Source organism: Esox lucius, chromosome 6 (assembly GCF_011004845.1).
Source record: "Esox lucius isolate fEsoLuc1 chromosome 6, fEsoLuc1.pri, whole genome shotgun sequence".
NCBI lineage: Eukaryota > Metazoa > Chordata > Actinopteri > Esociformes > Esocidae > Esox > Esox lucius.
Genome location: NC_047574.1, coordinates 11,795,178 through 11,817,294, shown reverse-complemented (window position 1 = coordinate 11,817,294; position 22,117 = coordinate 11,795,178). Strand labels below are relative to the sequence as shown.

Below are 22,117 nucleotides of genomic sequence, written 5' to 3'. Positions count from 1 at the left end.
ATGAAGACCCGGACAAAGGCATTAAAGTACAAATAAAAAACACAATGTATAATGGAATAGGCATAGATCGATAAATCACAACACTAAATTACACACAGTGATAGTTAGGCTACTGCCTGGAGTGATGTACAGTCAACTCCTTTGGCCTTTCAACTGAATGAGCATGTGCACAGTGGCAATTAATATACCCATGACTGGCCTTGGGTAAAGGCTCATTGAGGTGCTCTGTCCCTTAAGCACAAATATAGGTACTTGGCTGTTACCCTAAACAATAAGGTGGGGGGGGGGGGGGGGGGGTGCTGAACAGCAGCCGACTAGCAGGTCCAGTAATGCCACTATGTGCATAACTACAAACACACAGCCTATTGTCAGCCAAGCTGGTGGTGCTTAACCCGTGAAGTACAGGATAAGTAAGCATAAACTAAACATAGGTGCTTCTGGAGCAGCACACTGAAGCTATGGGTTGAGGGCCATTGTATCAAGTTAAAAACCAAAGGTGAAACATGATAGCCGCTGGTAAGATGTATTGCCCCGGCCCTCTGGGGCGACAGTCCCACTGATTACATCATCGCTTTAACCAGGTACTCATTTATCCGACCCTGGGGGCCAGGTGTGTGTGCATTCTCCAGACAATCAGCAGCATTACAGCAGAACGATGACAACACTTGGCTTTACATAGGCTTAGGCCCATGGTAAAAGAGCTTCCGATTTAAGAACAAAGTCGTAATATCACATACATTATCAGTCAAAAGTTTGACTGGTACTGCACCATTTACTTGAATGCATAAGTGTCCAAACCTTTGACTGGTACTGTAGTTAATGGATTTTATGAGGTGTAATTCCTGAATGTAACGGGTATTATCTGAATGTTCCTCTGACAGTAAAACAAAATAGACACTGTAGCTCCTACAGACAAGGAAGTCACATACAGTGCCCCAAGTAATTATTGGGACAGCTAAGTAATATTTGAATCTTGTGAGTCTATACTCTGAAATGTTGGACGGTAAATTCAAATTATTCAAATATAAAGTTTGGTTACACCATTTATAAATGACAACACATTTTATACACAGTCCCAGTTATTTCATGAGACAATAAGTGTTCAGATAAATTCATATAAATCCCAAACCAAGCCCTTTATGTATAGTATTTTGATGCAGATCTTTTGAAGAAATGACTGTCTTTGTATACTATACGCAAAACACCGGGGCAGTGGGTTTTGGGGCATTTGAATGTAATTCAGCAGAAAATATGATCCTCTATCAGAATTCATGCTGCAGCCATCAGTAGTTACATCATCAATAAAGAACAGTGAGAGAGTTCCAGTGACAGTCATATAAAACACAATACCCCCCCCAAAAGGCTCTTTTACATACATATAGCTTACAGTAACCTGTCAATTCTGTTGGTTGTTTGTTCTGTATTCCTAACTAGTGGTTTGCACTTCCCATTGTAGGCTTTGTAAAGTGAGCTTTTCGTTAAAGCCAACGGTAATGGCTGACATCCACACCTACCTCCTGGCTGATGTTTTTGGTGATCAGTCTTCAGACACTTACGGTAGAGAAAGTATGTTCTTTGGTCTACCAGGCCATTAGAATTTACTTAGCTCACCAGTGCTATCCTTCCTTACCCTCTCATTAGTTATTTAGTTCATTAGCAAAACCCAAAACATGGAGTTTATTGCCAAAAGTTCCATTTAAATACATCAGTCCTAAAAATGAAAGCGTAAAAAATGACAGTGTATGAGTTTAGAGAGACAGGGAGACAAAAGAGTGAGAGAGACAGAGAGGGAGACAAAGCAGGAAAAGGAGAAAGACAGGGGGTAGTTGATAGTGAGGGAATCAGGAGAGTCGAAGAGGAAAGAGGAAAACAGAAACTGGTAGAGTAGCTCTGTTTATTTCCATGACCTCACCCCACTGTGAGCGTTTAGACTGTGGCATTTCCTCTGCCTTGAAGGGTGATTAGGAAGCACAGCAACAACACGTGTAAATGGTAATGAAGCCCGGTTCATGCCGCACTGCCTTCTGGCACAACCACACACACGCACGCACCACAGTTTGTGTGAGGAAAACCGATAAATAAAACTGTTGCTGGCTGATGCGTCGGACAGAAGTAACGAAGCAGGCTCAGCCACCCTCGTCACAAACATGCATCACTGAATTCCGCTCATGAACGGTTTGGCTCATTCACGTTTTCCCAGTATCTTTAGTAGGCTAGTTAATTTTTCCTAAATGCATAAGCCTTAAAATGTATATACACACTACCGTTCAAAAGTTTGGAGTTACTTAGAAATGTCCTGGTTTTCGAAAGAAAAGCAAATTTGTCTCCATTAAAATAACATACAATTAATCAGAAATACAGTGTAGAAATTGTTAATGTTGTAAAGGACTATTCTGGCTGGAAAGGGCTGAATATTTATGAAATAACTACTATGGAATAACTTAGAGGCTCATTATCAACAACCACCAGTCTCATGTTCTGATGCCACATTGTGTTTGCTAATCCAAGTTTATCATTATAAAACCCTCTTGTATATGTTAGCATTGCTGAAAACTGTTGTGCTGATTAAAGCAGCAATAAAACTGGCCTTCTTTACGCTAATTGAGTATCTGGAGCATCAGCAATAGTGGGTTCGGTCATAGGCTTAAAATGGTCAGAAACAAAGAACTTTATTCTGAAACTCAACACTACGTGTTCTGAGAAATGAAGGCTATTCCATTGCCAAGAAACTGAAGAATTCGTACAACGCTGTGTACTACTCCCTTCACAGAACAGTGCAAACTGTCTCTAACCAGAATAGAAAAAGGAGTTGGCCCCGGTGCACAACTGAGCAAGAGAAAAATACATCAGGGTCTAGTTTCTACATTAGAGTGTCACAGACACACACAGTTCAAACATTTGGGGTCACTTTCCTTGTTTATCGTCGGACCCCTCGTTGATTTCTTTGTTCACTTCATCCTGGCTAGTTGACCTTGTGTGGTTGGTGTACTCAAGTCAGGGAGTGACAGCCTGGATCCGACCTGTCAAGGTTATTGGATCAGGACTGGCGTGTTCCCAAATGTAAGAGCACTCCGGTGCAGTAAAACATTCAGTAGAGGTTTGTGGCTTTAGCACGAACTTTCGGAATTATCTAGTTGCAATTTTGCTACTGCTGCAAACAAACAGTTCAGTGAATGAGACATCTAATATGCATATCGTCCCACAGAAGCCCTTATACACTATGCAACAGAAGTCTGTGTATGGTTCTACATGGGTTAATCTTCATATTTGTATTCAGTATCTTGTCTTTCCCTAACATTCTTTGACAGTATGAAAACATGAAAATGATCAAATCTATGTACAGGTTACAAATGGTGCTTTACTACGTGTGCAATTACATATTTTTAAATGATTGCTTGTCGCTAAAGTTCTGTCAGACACCCTTTTGTCTGATGATAATGGAGACCCATCTCGCCATTTCCAAATCAACATTTCGATGAGCCCACTGCACTGAAAACAAAAGGGGCGGGGCATTGATTTCACACCTTTAATGGGATTAGAGATCAATAGTTACACTGGGACAATTACACCACAGACCCACTAAATGACGAAGTTCAAGCTCTCATTAGCGGCCTTAACCAGGTGGCTACATCGGCCAAACAGTCAAGAAACCAAGTTTCTGCTGCAAGTCTTACAACATAATGTACAAGTAAAACATTCAGACACACTTACCCATTCACTTGAATGAGTGTGCCCACTCTTTTGACTGGTACCGCATATATAATCATGTATAAACATTTTACAATGGATTTCTGAGGAGCCCTTACCCATTTGACGAGTGAGCCGTTAGGCTGGAGCGGATACTCTGCAGCAGTTCAACTGGCAGTGACATGCAGATTGCAACCACATGGTCGCATTTTGCAACCATGATTCTTGGCTTTTCACGTTACGTTTTCAATTGGTCGAATCAGTTCAGAATGAAGAGGAAAAATAATTTCTTACCATTTCAGCATTTAGTCAAACACTGTTGTGTATGTTGTTGTGTATGTTGTTGTGTATGTTTCGCGAGTTGTGTGTGTCTGTGCGTGTCTGTGCGTGTCAGGCATCCTCTCCCTCTCCCTCTCACCCCTCCTCCCAAGAGGGAGTAATTGTGACTACAGCTTTCTGTTGGCACGTGAAACAGGTAATCAGCTACTAGTCTAGTCCCAGACGGCTACTTCCACAAGCAGGATACTAGACGGCTACGGCCTTGTGCAATGAATGTGTGGGAAATGAAGCAGCAGAAGAGGTAGAACCAAGTGAGGTGGCATGCAGAGACCATGGCAAAAAATAAACTCCAGTAGGTGTAGCCATGGAGCTCAATTGGTTAACAAAAACAAGTGAGACCCACGTCCCCAAGCTAGAAACGTAATCACAGATGTAAAGAACAACGGTCTGAACATACAGTGTATGAAATTAGTAAATTCATCTTTGTAGAAAAACTTATTATAGGGAAAATGGTTTGGGGGTCCAAATAAATCATGCGCTGGTGCCACCAACTTAAAGACTCAGTGGCACCAGTGGAAATTGTTAGTCTGGAGCCCTGGTAGTATAACTTAAGGGAAATGAATAACTGGGTGGACACATGCAGGAAGAAGGGGGAGAGAAAGACAGAGTGAGAAGAAGAGAGATAAGAGGTAAGCTTTTAGAAGCATTTGGAGTACATCAGACCTAACCCACCCAATCCATTAAAGCAAACAATCAGAAGCATTTTGCATCAACTCAGAAATAAAGAATTATTGTCTGCCAAAAAGTCCTCCTGAGAGCTAGCTAAACCCCCCCAAATTAGTTCCCCACAATTTAATGAAAGCAATCCCACCCAAAAGGAGATGAGCCATGTCCAAGACATAGGACATATACAGCTCCGTAAAACATTAAGAGACCACTGCACCTTTTTCTTTCCTTTCCAAAAAAGTTGAAAAGGGAGGTTTTGAGTGAGGAACAGAAGTGTTCAATTTGCAGTGGTCTCTTAATTTTAACCTTTCTGTTCCTCACTCAGAACTGTTCTTTTCAACTTTTGAAAAAGAAAAAGATGCCGTGGTCTCTTAATTTTTTCCGGAGCTGTATATGGTGACCACAACAGCAGGAAAAACAAGCTGACTGAGTAAACAGAACAGGTAACTGGGTCTACCTTAACTGGGTCAGTCCTCATGAGAGACAGTTTCATCACAACGCTTAATGGTTTTTGCGACAGCATCTGAAGAACCGTTGAATGTCCTCAAGACTTTCCGGATGGACTGACTTTTGCCTTAAAGTAATTTTGGACTGTCTTTTCCCTCTGCTTACTCAAGCTGTTCTTGCCATAATATGGACTACTACAGTACAGACAATGATGGTCTTCTGTATACCAACCCAACCGTGTCACAACGCAGCGGACTGGCTCAAACAAAAGAAACACCACAAATTAACTTTTAACAAGGCACGCCTATTAAATGCATGATGCTAGCTGAGAGAATGCAAAGAGTGTGCAAAGCTGTCATCAAGGCAAAGGGTGGCTACTATAAATGAATTTCCATTTTTTTAAACAATTTTGGTTTCTACATGATTGCATGTGTTCTTTCATAGGTTTGAGGTCCCCCCCCATTAATATACAACATCGAAAACAGTAAAAAAAAAAATACCCTTGAATGAGTGTGACCAAGCATTTGACAAGTACTGTAGGTGCAGACAAATGTGACCCCAATAACTGATGGGGAAGTCAGTGCAAAATCCAGGATTTGCGGTATAATCAACAGCAGAATCCTCACTGAAAACAGCTTCCTGAGCAGGGGTGCTGACTGATGCGTAACATGTATATCAAGAAACTGGAAGAAAGTGGTCCAGAAACAACAGCAACCCCGAGCATGAGCCTCCCGGACTCGCAAATCAAATGTCAAGTGCCTGCAGATGATCTGGTCCTTCTTTCACATACAGAGGGGCTACTGCAGCACCTAGTTATTCATCCCTTCAATCAATATTTGGTAGAGGCACTTTGATAGCAATTACAGTTAGTATACGAGTATTCTTGGACCTACCAGCTTGGCACATCTAAGCACAGCAGTTTCTGCCCATTCTTCGTTACAAAATTGCTCTAGCTCGGTCAAGTTGAATGTGGACAGCAATATCCAACTCTTTCCATATTCTCAATTGGATTGAGGTCTGGCCTTTCAGCCACTCAAGGACATTTTTCACTTTGACATTATAGACTTGGTATTGATAAGCGGTAAAAATGTAATCTCAGAATTAAACCTATTTTGAATTAATATTTTCAAAAAATTAGGAGACGTCCAAGGCGGTAAACGCCTGGATTAGACAACATTGCTCAAAAGCAAACAATTACACCAACCGCAAACCTAGACACCTGCATTGGATACCATTATTTATCAAACACCAGAAGAGACATTAACGTTTGTGCGAGGTGCATTTAGTTGATTATATTCATTTGAGAGAGAGCCAAATAAGTTTGATCCCAGGAGAGACATGAAGCATTGATAGGTAGTCGTGACAGTGTCGGGACATGTAACTCACTGTTTATGTGCTGCCAGAAATGAGAAACCAGTTGACAGGCAGCGCCACTGGTCCAGTCCGGGGCCACACACACACACACACACACACACACACACACACACACACACACACACACACACACACACACACACACACACACACACACACACACACACACACACACACACACACACACACACACACACACACACACACACACACACACACACACACACACACACACACACACACACACACACACACACACACACACACACACACACACACACACACAGCTGACTGGGCACTTTAGGCCCTCCTATACTTCAAAACAAAAGGCCTGTTGTCTGTGTCCCTCCCCCTCTCGCCAGTCCCTCTGTTTAACAAAGCAGAGGAGTAGGCCTGACCACCACAGCAAAGTCTGAGAAACACACACACAAAAAAAAAGAGTGATCACCTATAAAGGAGGGGAAAAGAGAAACACGGGATGAGACAGCTAGACTCGGTAGGTGAAAGAAGAAGCCAGACTCCTCCTGTGGAAAACTGCCTTTCACCTCAGCCCTGAACAGTGGTGGGTTGGTAAAACAGGTGTTTTCTGAGGAATACCGCACACACCTCTGAGGAGAGGTGTTGAACAGGCGCCTGGGGGGCAGCGGCCCATCTGCCACACACACAGACAGAGAGGCAGAGAGAAAGATGGTACAGAGCAAAGATACCGAGCAGGAGAAAGTGGACACAGACACAGCAATCCTGTCAGGGAGCATTGAGTCACAGTCCTCTGTGTGTTTAAATTAATGTCACAGTGAGTCAGTGGGGAGAGAGAGAGAGAGAGAGAGAGAGAGAGAGAGAGACTGAGGGAGAGAGGGGGCGGGGGGGTCTAACAAAGCACTGTAGATGACTAGGAGAATCCTAACAAAGCACTGTAGATGACTAGGAGAATCCTAACAAAGCACTGCAGAGGACTAGAAGTCTAAACAAAGCACTGCAGAAGACACTCACATGGTTGTTTACAAGCAAACAACGATGAGCGAATGGTGCCATGTACATTTACCAGCTCATGTAGTTACAGTAGCGAATACATGGTCTTATAAAGGCCAGTAATTGGAAGACGAGTAACAATAACAAATCAGACATTTTGTTTCTGTCAAGGCACCGTCAAGTTAATAACTATGCTGTCAATGATCATCTAAAGTACCCAGAGACATCAAAGATGCATGTGTCATTCTGAACCGTAAAGCAGTACTTGAAAGAAATGTGGGCAGCACGATTTAAATAAAATATTTTTTCCCAGATATTGCATATCTGATGATTTAGGGTATACATTCACCTAAAGGATTATTAGGAACACCTGTTCAATTTCTCATTAATGCAATTATCTAATCAACCAATCACATGGCTGTTGCTTCAATGCATTTAGGGGTGTGGTCCTGGTCAAGACAATCTCCTGAACTCCAAACTGAATGTCAGAATGGGAAAGAAAGGTGATTTAAGCAATTTTGAGCGTGGCATGGTTGTTTGTGCCAGACGGGCCGGTCTGAGTATTTCACAATCTGCTCAGTTACTGGGATTTTCAAGCACAACCATTTCTAGGGTTTACAAAGAATGGTGTGAAAATGGAAAAACATTCAGTATGCGGCAGTCCTGTGGGCGAAAATGCCTTGTTGATACTAGAGGTCAGAGGAGAATGGGCCGACTGATTCAAGCTGATAGAAGAGCAACTTTGACTGAAATAACCACTTGTTAAAACCGAGGTATGCAGCAAAGCATTTGTGAAGCCACAACATGCACAACCTTGAGGCGGATGGGCTACAACAGCAGAAGACCCCACCGGGTACCACTCATCTCCACTACAAATAGGAAAAAGAGGCTACAATTTGCACGTGCTCATCAAAATTGGACAGTTGAAGACTGGAAGAATGTTGCCTGGTCTGATCAGTCTCGATTTCTGTTGAGACATTCAGATGGTAGTCAGAATTTGGCGTAAACAGAATGAGAACATGGATCCATCATCATCTTTGGGATGTGGTGGAACGGGAGCTTTGTGTCCTGGATGTGCATCCCACAAATCTCCATCAACTGCAAGATGCTATCCTATCAATATGGGCCAACATTTCTAAAGAATGCTTTCAACACCTTGTTGAATCAATGCCACGTAGAATTAAGGCAGTTCTGAAGGCGAAAGGGGGTCAAACACAGTATTAGTATGGTGTTCCTAATAATCCTTTAGGTGAGTGTATATGGCATAGATAAGTTCACTTCAAAATATAGATCACAGAAGTCACAGCCTAAACTATGTGTTATTAAACTGCATTTAAAAAAAATACAAAAAATACAAAAAAATTGTTTGGTTTATGAAAGCATTTTTGCTCTGGTTGTGCGCCGTGAGAAATGATTTCAGTCAAGGTTAGACGTCAGCAAGACACATAGCGGTTGACTGCTTTTCTTCCAACACTGTTGTTCATGAGGTAGACAGTTAACTAGTACCAAGCAAGGTAATTTAACTAGCTTCATAGTGGACATCGGCTGTTAAACGTCCCGCAGGTACCATGGGAAAGCGCAAATTCAATCAAAGGTTTTTGGACAGAAAATGACTTTGCTTTCTGGTTGAAATCTGTTGAAGGGAAAGAAAACAAAAACACAATGTTTATGGCAAGAAGCATTTCAAACTTGGCACACTTATGGGAATTAAATCTGTGGAATCCCACATGAAGTGTGAGAAACACAAAAATGCTGTGAAAAGCCTCCATCAAACGCCAAGCATTTCTCGGTTTTGTTTGCAATCCCGCGAAGTACAGTCGGTAACTGTTAGCAGTAAGCTTTCTGCTCGAACAACAGTGGTTACTTCAGCCGAATTGGTGTCCTTATGGTTTTTTTTTGCATGGGGTGTGGTTGTGAAATTGGTCTTAAACTGAACTCGTAGTGGCACTGGAAATTATCGGGAAATGACCGCCTCACCGTAAATTGTCGGTTTACGTGGGCGTATTCAACCGCACCAAACGGTTCGATAACATACCATGTCCCTACAGTGCAGTCTGTGTCCCGCAGTTTGGTGTGAAAGTATGGTTCCATTCCTAATGATGGTACATCATTATATGGGTGTGCTTGACAGCGGCAAAACTGAGGAGTTGTTTTTTTATTATAAAATGTGGATAAGCACTGGCAAAACCTAGAAGAAAATCTACTTTATAACAAACTCGGTGAGAGGAATTCTCCTTTCAGCAGGACACTAACCAACAACCAGGCCAAATCCACAACAGAGTTGTTTACCAATAATAAAATAACAGTTTCTCAGTGGCCATGTCATAGTATTGATTTAAATCAGTTTTGAAATCTATGCAAAGTCTTGAAAACTGATGTTCTGTTACAACCTGACAAAGCCAGAAGAACTTTAGAAAGAATAAAGAACAATGCTGTACAATCCAGGTTTTTTGACCATTTACTCAGTAAGTATGCTAAGAACACATTCTTATTCACAGCAACAACAGAAAGTCAACTAGGGTTAACAGTCCTGCTCAAGGTTGTTCACTTTGGATTAGAACCATCTTGACCACTAGGCAACACTGACACCCCAGTGCAGGGATGCAAAGCTTTTTCGAAACGTATCCAAAAAAATAGTGTTTCCAAGATGTTCTGATTCAAAGGCATGAATAATCACAGCATATTGAATATCACTGATATTCAAAAAGAAACAATATTCATTTCTCCCACTAGCAAATATTTCAATCACAAACAGACAATGTAAAAACGTCCAAGGGGAGGGAATAAGTATGCAATCCAAAGCATTTATCAGTATGAAGGTATGGGGACGTAGATCCCACCTAGTCCTTTATTTAAAAAATGGTATTATCAATTAAACAAACAGTTAATCAAATTAAAGAACAACCTCTTGGCTTCCTACAGCAGCCATATTGGGAGGGTTGGAGAAGAACCACAACCCTGCTCTAAGTGATTCCTGCTCCTCCTCCACTGCCGTGACTGTGCGTGCAACTGTGTGTCTGCGCCTGGAGGGGTGTGTCCCTTGTGTGTCAGAAAAAGGAGAGCGCCTGCCAGTGAGTAAAGGTGAAGGCAGCCAGTGTGAGAGGATGGCTTGAGAGCAGGTTGCCATCTCTCTCTCACACACACACACACACACACACACACACACACACACACACACACCTTGTCTATGCTCTCAACAGCCAGGCAGCATGGTTAAACACAGTAATCGCATCAGCCTGAATCGCTGCACTAAAGATATTGAAAAGCATTTGAAAACACCTATCTACTACAGCTGTGTGTGTGTGTGTGCGCGCCGGGGTGGCCAGGAAGAACTGGGAGCTAGGGCTGTACAGAGGAGAGGGCCGTGGAGGCATGATAATACACGTCTCACAGAGAGCTTACAACAGACAGGCAGAGTTGAGCTAATCCTCTGCTGAATAAACACTATGAACCCACTAGGTCTGTGTCCCGCATGGCAGCCTATTGCAAATGGGCTCTGGTCAAACATAGGGCACCAGACAGGGGCCAGGAAGCCATGCAGGACACAGGTGAGGTTACATACCCCCATGCTGCTGATAATGGTGATGCTCCCTTCGTCTACAGTGCAAGTCGAGTGTTGCAGAGTGACAGATGTGGTTTGATGACAGAAACTCAGGCGGATGTGACAACGAGTGGACCTTGCATGAGACCTGAAGACTTCAGTCTTAAGACTGAACCGCATTGTTTTCGCTGGTCTATGGTCTCTACCCGTCAGGGAACCTATTACCAAGTCCAACAAGCCAAATCTTAGTGAACTAGTAAATCTGTGCTGGTGAATTTGCGCGGCCATAAGACTGAACAGACTGTACATGCTGGGCAGGCTGGTACACGTGGAGTACGGAAATCAACTTCGCAATTGAGAAAGATGCTGTGTTCCTTGTCGATCTCTGTCACCTTTTTGAATCAAGGTCTTGCAAGCTTTCTTGACATAAATGCCTAGTATGAGGTAAGGGCTCTGCCGTTAGACTAAAAAACACCCCATAGGACTCATAAGGCTACCGATATTTACATTTGGATGAAGCATCGTACACGTCAAAATATCACTGTTCACTGTGTAATAGTAACGACAGACATTTTAAAATGTACCCCAAGGCTACAACACTGACAAATACAAGAAAACTGGGCACCCATAATCAATTGTAAATTACACAGAAAGAGCTTGAGGTGGAACAGGTTTAAATGTGTCAGATCCAATAACTTTTGTGTGTTTATAGAACTCTACTTGAGGCAGATGAAGAGAAACTTTATACTGAAGTTGAGAAACTGATTGGCTGATGTTAGGACTTGCCTGGCATCTACTCTGAGCCAAGCTCACACATGGCAATATTTAGTTGATGAAGCCAAAAATAAGTAAAATGTTTGAAAACGAACGGAACGCCATTAGGTGCCTGGAGTGTTCTGAGTTTGCTGCAATTTGGAAAAGGGCACTGGGAGCAGATAAGGGGCCAGTAGATCCGTCAGAAAACATGTAGTGTCAGCCCGACTAGTCCTGCTCATCTCAGATAAATTCATCACGCCAGAGTAGCACTAGGCCCACACTCCTGATACATACAACGAAATGGGACTGTCTGGATTTAGCTTAGTCTATCCAAACTCCCCACACAGCCCACTGTCAACCAGAAGCATGCTTGGACAGCCGTATGAAAAGGCGCATTTTCATTTGGGACTGGGGAACGCATGCATGTCCGATCAGCACTAACAAGGAGTCAACTGTAGTGACATTTAAACAGTCGGCGGAGAGTGGGTTGCCGCCAACAAATCAGTTTCAACCATCATTTGAGGAAGTGCATGACAGACGGAGAAAGTGTCATTCAGTGGTCAACATTCTGGTGCGGTACGGCCGTACTCAAACAGAGAATGTGACTGGCGCTGTGTTGTGTATTGATTAGCATGGTTATGCAAGCATGCCATGCTACGGATGATACTTTATGGCCTGTCAACCCCAAGAGCGTTTCCATGGAAACAAGTCAGTCCATCTAAACGCTGAGCATGTATTAAAATCATCAGTCCCTGTTCAAAATCCAGTCAGAAATCTATCCAGTATACGTCGGTCCAGTGGCAGAAGTTTTTCATTGAGAAATTGCACAAATTATCAAACATTTTAAAATGGGTTTTAAATAGCAACTAATTAATCTGATCATCTGTTAATCATTATTGTAATTACACAGATTTCATTCTGGGATTAATTCCAAGTGTTTTATTTCCATATTAGAGTGTTTTACTCATCTTGCACAATGTTCCCTTTGAAACAAATAGATAACATGTGCAAAAAAAATAAACCTTTTTAGAAAATGCATATGTTTTACAAAGCTGTTTTAAATTTTGAAAGGTTCATGATTGAAACTGCTTTGATAAATAATAAAAGAAGAAAACAATGTAAAATTGTATCCTGAGATACCTCTAGTATGCTTAAACGTGTTGGAATTGTAATAACGAAAGGTATGGCACTTATAACAGGCAGCTTAAAATACATCTGAAGTACAGCCTGAGGTACACAGACAAAATCGCTATAATTCAATAAACTGAGGTTTACTAGGGATGCATTTTGCTCTAAGTTACTATGACACTTACAACAAGATGCCAAACTAATACAGAGCTCTATGAACAGCAGTCATTTGGGGTTTTTTGTTTGGTCTCAGACTCAACTGATGGATAATGAAAAACATTACCAACTATTTTCATTATCAACGTTATCTTCCCTAAAGGGATTAGTTGTATGAGTTTATTTGTGTTAGCCTACCACAGTTTTTTTTCCCCATAAAACTGCCTGGGAGTTTCTTGCATTTCTCTTTTTGTTTGGTCAGAAATTCTTTTTTAGGGAGAAATTCTCACACAGGAAGTGTGCCCTTCAAGTGACAGTGAAAACATTTGACTCATCTGTGGTACCTTTGCTTAAACCTAGGTCACAACATGTATTTAGCTAAATGCCACCCTCATTCTTTATCAGTGTATTTTGGGAAAATTGGGGGGAAGAAAATGTGGTCTGGTCAAAAAATGTAAAGTTATCTGCTACAGTGGCTAGTGACCCAAAAGGTACATTTCTATCCAACTACAATATAAGACATGTTCATCTAGCTACAGTATAATGAATTGGTGTTCTACTAAAATATATGTCCTTAGGGAAACTGATTATTACTGTAAATACAATTAACTTAAGAAAACCGTTTGCCCATGGACCCCTGTAGGACAATAGGAGCCCCCATGCCGAACACTGAATCATGTCAGAAATATTGTGCAATGCGGTTAACTGACCATTGTTGTTTTTACACTACTAAAGTTTAATTTAGAGGATTTTTACACTACAATAGCTTTACAGAATTTAAATAACATTTACACTATATGATAATCTCTCACCAGGCCAGAGGTACGTAAAGTGGCCCAACATATGCACAGTGCTTAGGCCTCCTGTCTGGGAAGTTGTATAAATTCACTGACAATGTTGTTTACCTGGTAGCTAACATGGCTCTCTCTGTTAAACAAGTGCTGTTGCTGGTGACAGAGTTGCTGCGGTGCCAATGGTGAGATTTCTTTAGTTGTATCCCAAAAACACTGTTTGTTAATTATTCTGCGATACCTTGATCTGAACCAGACTTCATACTTTACCACCCGTTCCACTCAATACTCACCCCGAGCAAGACATTGTTTTTAGACCTCAGTTGCCGTGCTGAGTGTCTGTCAGGAAAGTTTACCACATAATCTCGGGAAGGTAGCGTGCTACAATTTAGATTTTTACCTAGTGTAAACAGGTTTTTAAAATTATATTTGCTTATGCCATTAAAATGTTTTATCTCCAAAGCAAATCTGGCAACAAATGTATTTAATCTAAATAAAACAATCTTAGCTGAAAGAGGCTCTTAGGTGAACAAGAGATGTAAGATTTACATCTGAGATTTTCAACAATGTAAACCAATGAAAATGGCAATTTTCTCATGTCATCTCCTAAGATCTAAAGACAACGTCTAGCACAATGCATATTGAAGTGGAATGAGCAGTGACAGAAATCTGGTTCTGTAATTCCATCCAGCTCCATCAACAGAATCAGAAGAAAAAATATTTGTCATTGGGAAGCAACTAAAAACATTGGGAAGCAACTAAAAACATTGCACACTGCAACATTACATGTTCAACAGAAAGCTCCATGTTATTTACCCGGTAAACAATATTAACAGTGAGTTGATACACCTTCTGGGTCAGTGGTCTGGCCAAAGCGCTGGCCGCTCATGTGTTTCGCCTTATGGCGCAGCGAGAGTAACTCGTTGTTAGTGTGAATCAGAAATGGTATGCACATTTTATGTTAATGCTATTTAAATGAAATGGCCTTCACAGCAACTGATGTAGTCTAAACAGGCTCAAAGCAGCAACGCTGATTGGAAGCCACTGACATACAGATATAAACTAATAGTAGTGAATCTAGGTATAAACATAAAAGGTAACTACATTTAATTTTTCTTAATAAATCTAAATAAATGGGGACTCGAAGTTCACTAATGAGAAATTTGGAATCTAAATAAAGCAGATTGGCAACATTTGGTCTAGATGTTCTTGAATATCCCCAACAGGCTTTTCAGTGATTACTAGTCAGAGTTGTGCATTCCAACTGTGAAGTATTTTGTGACCGGGATATGAGGTCTCTGAACACTCAGTCTGTGGTTTTTTTTAATTATAGGAAATAAAAGGTGAAATAATGTGTAATGAACAATTTGAAGCAGAAACAGTAAGGGACCTTGATAGCATTTGTTACAAAGTACCATACAGTATTATAACACAGGGAAGACCACACATGGACATGGAACTCTGGTATTGGGCTTTGAATGCAGCAGCATGTCAACATCCTTAATGTCAGCATGCTCTGGTAATAAACACTTTATAATGGCTTTGACCATTATCCATAGGCATGTAGCTAGTTTGACTACCCTAAAAGTATGGCATGGGTGACCACCCTGTAAATGTATTTGCGACAGCCGGGAGAAGCACTTGTTCCATCTCCTATGGAGTGTAGAGGAATGTAGCGAGTACGCATCCTACATTTTGTGTGCAAAAAGTGTACAGTAGTAGCATACATATGCGTTGCCTTACCAGATGAATGGTCCACGGGTCCACCGCCGTTAGTAAAGAGGGCAGAATACAGGTCAGGGTACGCCTTTTCCAAGGCCACACACAGCTCGGGGAAATGGTCGCTTTCCTTGTTCACAAGCATCTTCAAAAGCTGGTCCACTTTCTCCGCGCTGGAGGAGCAGTTTTGGTCCAGTTCGAAGCGGTCAAGCTGGCTCAGAGTGCCGGACAGTATCAGCAACTCTATCAGCCGGTCCGCGTCTGTTATGGAGTCCAGCAAGTTTTGGTGGCATTGGTCTAACAACTCTTTGTGCTTTGGCTCCATTGCCGTTCGCTTTAGTTCCGTAGCTAACTAGCTAGCAGACTGGTTAGCTAACGTATCCTCGGGTTTGTTTCCCCAAAATGACCCCCGTCCAATAAGCAAACAAGGAACTAACTTCCTAATGGTCACTTGTATGAATTCGGCAGCACAGCCATGACATGTAATGGCATGGAAGAGCAGTTTTTATTACAAATAGGAAAAGGCACAAGAAGCCATATTTGTTGCCTAAGGCTGTTGACTGCACTAAACGGCGATACATTTTCCTAGCTTACTTACGTCTGGCAACTTCGTCCATTTTTGCGTTATACCGACGAAAACCTGCCCTTACACGTCTGCTTCTTCCGAAGAGTCATTTATCATGCACTGCAGCTACTAAACTGCTAGGAAAACTATCGTAACTCTCGCCGTTACACTGTATCCTCCGCCATATCTGGGCTGTAGTGTTCAGCAGCTGGTGCCTGCCTACTGTCAATCAAATTCCCATACAATGCCATGTAAGGTAAAGGGGGGTAGGGCTTACCCTAAGACACACCTGATTTTTTTTAATGGTCGTAATCGCGTGCTCGGTAGATGTTCTCGAAAAGAAAAAATATATTTGTCAACTTATTATATACATTTTTCTAAGATAAATAGGAGATTCTTGATTACACTTGATATACATGTAGATTTTACGTCTACATTTCAGTAAGTCACCTGACGTGCTTACCCAAAGCAACTTACATTACTGATTGCATATATGAAGTATTTTTTGTTACTCGGAGAGGACGAATGAGGTTATTGAATGTTGAATGCTTATAGATGATTAGTTGGCCAGAATGATATGATTGGAAATACAGCCAGGACACCAAGATTAACACTCCCCATCTAACAATACAGTAAGTGCTATGGGGTCTTTATAGTGACCACAGGTGTAGTGTATCGGAAATGATGCTGTCTGTGTCCGGTTTATAAGGCCAGTTGAAGAGCCTATTGTAGGACTACCAATGAAGAGCCTGATTTCATTATGAGTGTGTAGTTCAATAATAATATCCAAAGCAGCAAGAGCACCAGTATGACATCTTTAATGTCTTAGAAATGATCCTGAAATGTCATTCATTGTTTATTATACCATCACATAATGAAAACCAGACAGATTTTCATCTCATGCATGGTGATCAATGACAGCACAATGACAACCAATTCTCTATTAAACAAAATATCAAAGAACTGTCTGGGGGATGCAACCACAGAAAAAAGAATATCCCATCACAATGTTCAGTATAGACCTCAGAGTTTTATGTCATCACAATGTTCAGTATAGCCCTCAGAGTTCCATCGCATCACAATGTTCAGTATAGCCCTCAGAGTTCCATCTCATCACAATGTTCTGTATAGCCCTCAGAGTTCCATCTCATCACAATGTTCAGTATAGCCCTCAGAGTTCCATCTCATCACAATGTTCAGTATAGCCCTCAGAGTTCCATTTCATCACAATGTTCAGTATAGCCCTCAGAGTTCCATCTCATCACAATGTTCAGTATAGTCCTCAGAGTTCTATCACATCACAATGTTCAGTATAGCCCTCAGAGATCCATCTCATCACAATGTTCAGTATAGCCCTCAGAGTTCCATCTCATCACAATGTTCAGTATAGTCCTCAGAGTTCTATCACATCACAATGTTCAGTATAGCCCTCAGAGTTCCATCTCATCACAATGTTCAGTATAGCCCTCAGAGTTCCATCTCATCACAATGTTCAGTATAGCCCTCAGAGTTCCATCTCATCACAATGTTCAGTATAGTCCACAGAGTTCTATCACATCACAATGTTCAGTATAGCCCTCAGAGATCCATCTCATCACAATGTTCAGTATAGCCCTCAGAGTTCCATCTCATCACAATGTTCAGTATAGAACTCAGAGTTCTATCCCATCACAATGTTCATTATAGACCTCAGAGTTCTATCCCATCACAATGTTCAGTATAGCCCTCAGAGTTCTATCCCATCACAATGTTTAAATACAGTCCTCAGTCTTCTAACCCATCACAAGGTCGAGGATAACCTAAATAGTTTGCTCCCATCACAAGGTCAAGTGTAGCCTTCAGAGTTCACTCCCATCACAAGGTTGAGTATAGCCCAAAGAGTTCTCTTGCATCACATGAGCCCCAGAGGGCAAAAAGCCGGACAGGAAGCTCCCATCAGTGACTCAACCCACTCAAGTCAAGTATGGTGAAAAGCTTGACATGACGTGATGCACTCATAGGGACAACATGAAAGAACACAAGCAAGCCAGTGACTCAGCCCCTGTAATAGCATTGGACAAAGAGTATCCCAGTGGAGAAAAAGGGGCCCACCAGGCAGAGACAGGATGGATGGTTGGTCAATCCAGTGCTTTGCCATTCACCTTCATGCCCCCTGGGCTAGACTACATTCAATCATCAAATCTACTGAAGAAATTAGTCTTCAAAAAGAATCAGCTTACTTTTGTGTCTCTCACATGGATTGGCAGATTATTCTACAAAAATGGGCTCTATAGGGGAAGGCCCTGCTTCCAGCTGTTTGTTAAGTCATTTTAGAAAGAGGAAGGCATGCATCTTGGGAGAGTACTATACTTATAGGTATGTACGGCAGGAACAATTCAGAGAATTAAGTTGCAGCAAGTCTGTCTATTTCAAGAACAACCTTAAAATCAGCCTGAGTAGGAAGTCAGTAAAAACCCACTAGCACTGGAATAATATGATGACATTTGGGTGTTTCAGTCAACATTTTAGCAGCTGTTTTTAACAGAAGTCAAAGTTAATCAGTGTAGCCACCGAGAAGAGCATTATAATATTTTAGCAAAAGCATGAATGTACTTTTCTGCCTATATATATATATGTATATATATATAATATATATATATTAAAAGAAGTGTATGCATCTTACCAGGATTCAGACAAATACGTTTCTTCTTAACCATCAAAGTTGAGTCTCTGGAGTCAACCAACCGTGTCCAGCGCTTACGAGATAGAAATGGATAGTTAACATTAATGAAATAAATCCTTAAAGGCATCTGCCATTGTAGAAACTGATAACCCAGTTTGCCATGTGATCACTAATAATAATATTGCAATTATTTAGCAGATGCTCCTGTCTAGAGAAACTTACAGTAGTGCACACATTTTTACAAAGGCAATGCCTCGATGTGGTTGGCCATGTTGGAAAAAGCTATAATTGTATGGATACTCAGATGAGGCCTCTTTCTGTTTTTATGGTTAATCATGAATGCAGTTTCCACAAACACAGGAACATGCCCTTTAAAGTAACTGCTCAGTGTTTCCGGATTTCTGTGTAATATGATCTACAATTACTTACAATATAAAATGGTGCTCTTACAAGGAAGTTTGGAATGGCGTGGGTGTGCCCCAAAATCAGAATGGTGTGGGAGTGTAACGGTCATTACGAATATTCATGTGAAGAGATCCTTGAATGGCCAGCTAATCCTTCTTTAGTCTTCTGATTGGTTAGCTCATCCTTTAGGAGTATTACATCATACTCAATGGCATTCTATACGTTTTTTGTGATCTTTAGCCACAAATACAGCACAAGTATCCATATAGATTTGGGTCAATAACATGATTGCATAATGGGTTAACAGATTATTAACATTTAGAACTGAGATTTTTAATTGGAAGTTAGTCAAAATGAGAAAAAGTCAAATAAGTCTTTCCCAAACACATTTCCTGATGGGATATAAATGTTGAGTAGATAAAGAAATCCCAGTGGCGAACCATTGATTAACATGTTTATAAATAAAAGAAAATGATATGAACATACGGCATACCTTATATAGAGTAGAGGTAAGGTTACATAACACAATGTGATTGCTAATCTTTTTAATGAATGTGTCCTACTGTGTCCCTTAGTCTCTACGCTTAAATCATTCATGGACTGGGAGTCTACAGTCATTCCTATCCTTCTTATCTGCTATCCTGTTGGATCTAAGCCTTTTCTAATTTATTGAAACCTCTTGAAACCTTGCAGGACTTAGTCCTTAGTACCATGGCTCACGACTACCTGGTCTAATAGGTCCACCTGCTTGTGTTGCTGATCTCCATTCTGTCTGACGTCTTTTGCTGTCTACACTCGCAGCCCACCTGGTTGTGTACTTTCGTGCACTTTCTTATGAAAGTGTGAAACTGGCTTCATAAAATCCACTTGACATATCGATTGAATTTCATTGTTGTAAATGTTTGATGTTAAAAATGTCAGCTTGACCTGCTAAACTAAAGTACCATGGGGGGAAGCTTGTGAGCCCTACTGGTCAGATATCACACCCAGTTGGGCCTTATGGCTTGAATAATACAATTTCTAGAAAGCCCTGAAAGCCAATTAATATTCTGTACTTAACAATGATATAATTCAGGTAGGCACAAAGCAGTGTGGCATGCCTGGATACAGCCCTTAGCCCTTGTACGCTGACCAAACCATAAACCCAGAGGTGCCTTACTGCTATAATAAACTGGTTACCATCACAATTACATCCTATTAAAATACATTGTAGTCATACCTTTGGTATTGGGTCTGAAACACCACAGCTTTACAAACAGGAACCACACTGTTTGAGATGAAGTTCAGATGACATAGTGGCCTTGTCACCTCCTGTACAGCAGATGGGTTTGTGATTGGACTGTAAAGCGCTACAGTACACTGGTGGACAATATGGTCTCGGCTCTCAAAAGCTAGTTTAATTACCTCGCCGGGCTCACTTACAACCTGGTAACGTGCTCTGTATGATTTAGTATGTCAACAAAGAAAAAGGGCTCCTGGGTAATAATAGCCTGGATGTAGCTATGCCAGGAGAGATGCTTTAAAAGGAGGATTCACAGGTTCTGCATAGTGCAACTAACTGAGTTCCAATAATGAAAATGGGACAATAGAAACTTGTCATTAAATTCTGGTTAACACAGCATTCAGTAGTTTAGCAATGAAAGGCTATTGCTGACGTGTTCTTTAATACATCACGGCACATATAACTTTAATTAAAATTTGAAGTTATGGCTCCCTTAAGAGTAACTTGAAAATGCCTTTCGGTCCTGTGTGCCTTTTCCCATCCTCAGCCAATCCTTATCATTTGGAATAATCCAAAGTGATGTACTCCAACATGGCTATTTAAGTGGTGTAGAGTGTGCGGTGCGGTGCCAGGCCCCCCCAGGGCTTCGACAGCAAAGCATTTAAACGTGCAGCTTCTAGACATTGGTAATGTGGTTGTGCCCGGGCAGCTTTTATACGCCACATCAATCTCACAGGCTTCCCCGCCTTCCGCGTCCATCACAGAACTATGAACACACTTCGTAATAACCACCAGAGCCAGGGTAACATTGGAGCCTCGTCTGCAGTCGACGTGGGCAACATCATCTCAATAGAAGCAAAGAGCGGAAGGGACCCGTCACCTGCATGCAAAGACAAGCCTTTCTTCTGAACTAAAGTAGAACTGATTTTTTGGATTTTTTAGGTATGTTGATGAAGTCTGCGACGGCCAAGGTGCTTGTGTTGTTATCACGTTGAGGAACGTGTCTGAGCGAATGACTGTCTTCTGTTCCCTAATGTTATGAATAACTACTGTATCTTAGTCATCAGATATGCCTTAGCTATTCAGAATATGTTGAATCCCTAGAAGGCCTAAAATGCAAGCCCTGCTGATGAAATAAATAGAATTTTCTAATGTACATTTCTGAATAGTTCCAGAATGAATGTCCTTCTCTTGGGCATGTATGATTTGTTTCTGGGCTGATGTTGTTTGTGTATAGAAGGTCATGTTAGCCTTCAGTACTGGCACATTTTACACATATTCTTCAATGTCCAACTAGACCTTAGTTATTCAATCTAAATATATCACTATGAATTTTTTTCTGCACCGCAGAAATGCCAGATTTAATTGCATAAAAAAAAGATCTGTGAGTACAAATATACAGGATAGGTCATGAACAGATGCTAGATGCTTTTTCCCAGCTTTGGGAAAACCCCCTGAGAACAAACAGCTTCCTTGCGATAATGCTCCAGTAATGTTCTGTGTCCCAATTGCCGTATGCATGTATATACATTATCCAGATCCTGAATAAATGATGGGACCACTGCACCTTTTTCTTTCCTTTCCAAAAATGTTGAAAAGGAAGGTTTTGAGTGAGGAACAGAAGCGTTCAATTTGCAGTGGTCTCTTAATTTTAACCCTTCTGTTCCTCACTCAAAACCTTCCTTTTCGA

The 22,117-nt window shown here is 41.3% G+C and overlaps 1 protein-coding gene across 5 annotated transcripts in view; it reads right to left on the bottom strand.

The window, feature by feature from the left end:
- The window catches only part of dlg5a (discs, large homolog 5a (Drosophila)), a 50,449-nt gene extending 34,104 nt beyond the window's left edge, over nt 1-16,345 (bottom strand). For all 5 annotated transcript variants that reach the window (XM_034292784.1, XM_034292788.1, XM_034292785.1 and 2 more), the window contains exon 1: nt 15,598-16,345. In XM_034292784.1, the coding sequence (XP_034148675.1) occupies nt 15,598-15,898 (301 nt within the window). In that variant the 5' untranslated portion in view covers nt 15,899-16,345. The remainder of the gene's footprint in view (nt 1-15,597) is intronic.
- Between the last annotated feature and the right edge of the window lie 5,772 nt (nt 16,346-22,117).